Below are 5,580 nucleotides of genomic sequence, written 5' to 3' on the forward strand. Positions count from 1 at the left end.
GGGGAACGATGGCGCAGGGCCGTACAATATTACACGAAGTCTAGACATACCGCCCCCTTTGAACGGATATACGTTCAACATGAACTAGTCATAGGAATAAAAGAATACACGATAGAAACGACAAACAAAAAAAACACAAACTGACTCGATTCTTATGCTATAATGGGTAACGGAGATATTTTTTTAACGCATCGCTTATATACACCGTGGGCTGTTTTAACCGTCACTACTCTAACTATACCATCATCGCCAGGATGAGTAGCTATCACTCTGCCCGTGATCCAACGTAACGGAGGAGCATTCTCCTCCTTGAGAATTACAAGATCTCCTATATTAATATTATGCGCTTTATTCGAAACCCACTTGGTACGCTGTTGCAGCTCGTTTAAATACTCCTTATTCCAACGCTTCCAAAAATGTTGCTTTACCTTTTGAATATGTTGCCATGACGAAAGGCGATTTGAATTCTCATTTGTAAGGTCGTATTCCGGAATACTTTGTAAAGACGCATTAATCAGAAAGTGCGCTGGTGTCAAGGCAAGCGGATCATTCGGATCAGACGACATGGGCGTGAGAGGTCTCGAATTCAATATTGCTTCTACCTCTATTACAAAAGTATTGAATTCTTCAAATGTGAATAGGGCATCTCCAACCATACGACGCATGTGATGTTTGAAACCTCTCACGGAAGCCTCCCAAATTCCCCCGAAATGCGGTGAGCGGGGAGGTATAAAGGACCATTGTATTCCTTCATTTACTAAGTACCGATTTATTTTTTGCTCATTTTCCCTTTCCTGGAAAAACTCGAATATCTCTTTCAAATGATTACTCGCGCCCAAAAAATTTGTACCGTTGTCCGACCAAATGACCCGAGCCCTGCCACGGCGTGCGAATAAGCGCTTCAAACAAGCTACAAACGCTTCAGTAGTCAGATCGCTCACAATCTCCAAATGAACAGCCTTAGTAACTAAACACACAAATACAGCGACGTAAATCTTGATCTTATTGCGGTTACGATACTTTTTCTCCTTAATTAAGAACGGACCGCAAAAGTCGGTGCCGACGTTTTCAAAAGGTCTCGAGCTTACTAGTCTAATCTTTGGCAAATTGCCCATTTCATACTGAGGGGTCGACGGCCTCCAGCGAGAACACATCACACATTTCCGAATTACTCCCTTAACGCGATTCCTACCATTTAACAGCCAATATTTTTCTCTTATCGCATACAAGGTTGCTTGACTTCCGGCATGACAAAGCCTAACATGAGTCTCGCGAATTATCAATTCTGTAATATGATTATTAGAAGGTAACAAAATAGGATGCCTCTGACTGAACTTCAGATCCGCGTGTCTCAAACGACCCCCGACTCGAAGTACTCCATCGTCGTCCAAGAACGGGCTGAGCGACAATATATTGCTTTTCTTATCTAGCGGACGCTTCTGACTCAAACTACGTAACTCGCTCTCGAAGGCGGTGATTTGAACTAATTTTACAATACGCATTTCGGCTTTCTTCAAATCTTCAGTGCTGAGGTCTTCCGAATCGTTCCTCAAGGATCGACACCTGGAGGCAAAACGTATGCAGTACGCTATGATCCTTTTCATTCTAGCAAAAGATGAAAATCTTGAAAGTAGATCCGTATCGACAACGTGAACGTTTGACAAGACAACTATTGAGCGTTGTTCCGGAATTTCAATACTGGGTATTAAATTCGACGGCCAAGCAGCTTCATCCTTAGACAGCCAAACCGGACCATTTTTCCAAATGGGGTTGTTGACGAATTCGCAGGGAAACTGTCCTCTTGACAACGCGTCTGCGGGATTGTCCTGAGACGGCACGTGTCTCCACTTTCCGTGCTTAGTACTTTCTTGGATCTGCGAAACTCTGTTTGCAACAAAGGTTTTTAGCTTGTGTGGTGAGGTTTGGATCCAATGGAGCGTGATCGTAGAGTCCGACCAAAAGAACTCCTCGTCTAAATTAATTCTGATTGATTTGATGGTAGATTTATACAGTTTTCCAAGAAGAGCCGCCGCGCTCAATTCAAGCCGGGGCAAAGTCAATCTCTTGATAGGCGCCACCCGCGTTTTGGAACAGACCAATCGAACTATATGAATTCCTGAGGAAGTTGTAGATCTCAGGTATAGCACGGCTCCATAAGCCTTTTCGCTTGCATCACAGAAGCCATGCAACTGGATGTTGATTACATTCTCTGCTGTGATTTGGCGAGGAATGACGAAATTATTTAGAATCTCGATTTGCTCCTTGTACTGGTTCCAAGAGGTAGCAATGTCCACCGGGACAGACTCATCCCAATCCAGTTTGTTCTGCCACAGTTGCTGCAGCAAAATTTTCGCCTTTACTATGACCGGACCGACCAATCCGAGAGGGTCGAACAGAGAAGCGATTTGAGAAAGCATGGTTCTCTTTGTCGTTCGTTGATATTCAGTAAACGGTTTCACGACGTGTATTAGCTGATCGTCACGGGGATGCCAATGGATGCCGAGGGTCTTCTGAGTCTCAGACTCGCTTAAGCAAATGTGAGGATCCATGGATTTGTCCAATAGGGGTTCCAAAAGACTCGGCTCGTTCGAACACCATTTACGTAGATGAAATCCACCACAGGCCAACAATTCGATAAGCTCATCACGTAACCTTTGAGCCTCCTCGAGATTTGATGTGCCGGTAAGAGCGTCGTCCATGTAGAAATCCTCAAGAAGAACCCTGCATGCCAGCGGGAACCGCCTTCGCTCGTCCTTGGATAATTGCTGCAAAGATCGAACGACGAGAAACGAAGCCGGAATGGTACCATAGGTCGCCGTGGTTAAAACGAGGATTCTGATTGGATCGTTTGGACCTTTGCGCCATAAAATCATCTGGTACTTGACGTCCCCGGGATGAACTCTGACCTGCCTATACATTTTTTTGATGTCGGCAGTCAGTACATATCGATGGGTCCGAAACCTCGTAACGATGGAGAACAAGTCTTCCTGAAGGGTCGGGCCAGCGAGAAGCACATCGCTGAGCGACACCCCACTGCTACTCTTTGATGAGGCGTTAAAAACAACCCGCAATTTTGTTGTGTGGCTGTCGCGCTTGAAGACGGGGTGATGTGGGATGAAATATCCATCTTCGTTCACGTCGGAAGCAGAGATCTCAATCATATGACCAAGCCTTTCGTATTCGTCAAGAAAATCCGTATACTCCTCGCGTAACTGAGGATCCTGTGCTAATCTTCTTTCGAGTGAATACAATCTTTTTTTCGCTATTTGATAAGAGTCGCCCAGCTCGTGCTTTCTATGATTAAACGGGAGCCTAACCATATATCGCCCGCTCTCATCCCTAGAGTACGTCTGAGAGAAATGCCTCTCACATGCTTCTTCGTCCTTGGACAAATGTTTAACGCTCGAAACTTCCTCAAGTTCCCAGAATTTGGAGACTTGGGCATCCAAAGAGTCTACTACTAGATTACACGCAATTCGATTCGACGCAGACTCCCGACTATGTATTGCTCCCGAAATTATCCAGCCTAGCCGTGTCTTCTGAAGTATTAAAGCAGAGTTGCTTAATTTTATCTGACCTACGCATAACAACTGGTAAAAGAGTTCGGCTCCTATCAGGGCGTCAACTTCCGACGGAGTACAGAATTCGGGATCTGCCAAGGTGACATTTCGGGGAAGATTTAAAACGTAACGATTAATCGTTTGTGCAGCAAGCGTTTCCGTGATTCGAGGTACCACCAAGAATGACAATTCCGCAGCAAAGCGTCCATCCCTTGACTGGAGGGTCGTCGTAACAGAATGCTTAATATGGGTTAAACTTTGATTGAAACCCGACACCGGAATACTAACTTCTCTCTTTGCGAGATTTAAATTATTGCATAACTTCTCCGTGACAAAGTTAGACTGAGATCCGTTATCCAATAAAACTCTACACTTGATGGGCTCTCCGCGATTATTTAGCATACGCACAGATGCCGTAGCCAAAAGAACCTGCGAGGCGACGACCGCCTGGAGACTCGCGATTGGATTAGCGTTTGCTGCGTTAGAGCTACCAGAACCCCGATCAAATGATTCACCTTCTGAATGAAGAAGAGTGTGGTGTTTACGCTTACACTTCCTGCATGTACCTGATTTGCATTCATCAACCAAATGATTTGGTCTTAAACAATTGTAACAGAGCCCCATAGATTTCACCTTGGCAAATCTCGCATCACGATTCATTTTGAGAAATTGTTCGCATTGAAATGTGTTATGGTTCTGCTTACAGATTGCACACTCGAGTTTAGTATGCACGGTTACAAGAGCCTGTCGCGTCTTTTGATTACCTCGCATATTGTTTGATCTCGCTTGATTCTTTGCCAATTGATTCGAATACACTGAGACCTCCTGACTTACGCTTTCCAAAACGTGACAACGATTCTTTAGAAACTTCCAAAAATCGTCAATAGACGGCATATCGGTACCGTCAAGAGAGCGCTCCCATTCTTTGTGAGTATTTCGATCGAGTTTCGATGTTAACAAGTGAAACAGCAACGCGTCCCAAGATTTCGTCGGTTGACCAAGAGCATGAAGTGCTCGTGTGTGTCTTAAAGCGGCATCAACTAAAGATCGTAATTGTGTTGAAGATTCCTTAGATATTACTAGAAGGTCAAACAGCGCGCGAATGTGGCTCTGAATTATTATTCTTCTATATTGTCATAACGTTCCACTATAAGAGCCCAAGCTACTTCGTAATTTTGAGAGGAAGTTTCTAGAGATTGAATTACCTGCGCGGCCTCATCTGATAACGATGATCTCAAATATTGTAATTTTTGAACAGGGGTAAGATTCGCATTGTCATGTACGATGGATTTGAAATTGTCATAAAAACCTAACCATGCCTCGTAATTGCCACTAAAAGTGGGCAAATTAATTGTAGGAAGCTTTATATTCGCAGATACGTTCTGTACGGGCTGATTTTGGACAGTCGCTACATCATCATTAGCCGTGGGGGGCCTGACGGACGCAAGTCGACGCTGGGCACGCGCGGCCAGTTGGAAATATGATTCCTCGAAAATCGCTCTTTCGTTATCGTCCGATTGTGCGCCAGTGGCGGTCGCATTTACCAAATCAATATTAGTCTGTACTTCGTCAAAGCTATCCCATGTATTTTTAAATTTTTCTAAACGTTCTATTAATTGCTGCTTGTCCGGACATTCAGACCATTTTTCTAAGTAACTGTTAAATCCAGTTAAATGCGCTTTTATTGTAGCACGTCTTTGTATGAGTGCGCGAATCTCGTCAGCCATCGTGTTCGTAATATAAATTTATAACGAGAACGAAATATAATACGAAGGTTGTGGTTAACGCAAATATAACATTACGCCTCGAGGTGACAATAGATACGCAAACATAAATACGCTTTGGAATTTCGTCGATATGCTTTCGACGACGTCTACTGTGGTCTTGCCTTGTTGTATTGATGTCTCTCTCTTGCTCTCGTGAGCCGCAAGCCTATCCTCTGCGATGCCTCGGGTATACCTCGTGAATGCCTCGTGATCACGTTTGTCTCTCTCTCTCTCTCGTACGTTGCAACGGTCGG

General features: G+C 44.3%; 2 protein-coding genes across 2 annotated transcripts; both read right to left on the bottom strand.

Annotated features, from left to right (window-relative positions):
• Window positions 1-241: 241 nt before the first annotated feature.
• LOC112468105 lies at window positions 242-4,220 on the bottom strand (the record flags this gene model as incomplete). Its single annotated transcript, XM_025037144.1, has 2 exons — window positions 4,127-4,220; window positions 242-4,078 (listed from the first exon to the last, which is right to left on the bottom strand). Coding segments are annotated over exons 1-2 (3,931 nt in total), but the record flags the coding sequence as incomplete, so codon positions are not given.
• A 458-nt stretch (window positions 4,221-4,678) lies between these two features.
• On the bottom strand, window positions 4,679-5,287 carry LOC112468106. Its single transcript, XM_025037145.1, has one exon. It carries the CDS (start codon window positions 5,285-5,287, stop codon window positions 4,679-4,681), a length of 609 nt encoding a protein of 202 aa, XP_024892913.1.
• Window positions 5,288-5,580: the final 293 nt, after the last annotated feature.

Source organism: Temnothorax curvispinosus, unplaced genomic scaffold (genome assembly GCF_003070985.1).
Source record: "Temnothorax curvispinosus isolate PA1 unplaced genomic scaffold, ASM307098v1 QBEX01018084.1, whole genome shotgun sequence".
NCBI lineage: Eukaryota > Metazoa > Arthropoda > Insecta > Hymenoptera > Formicidae > Temnothorax > Temnothorax curvispinosus.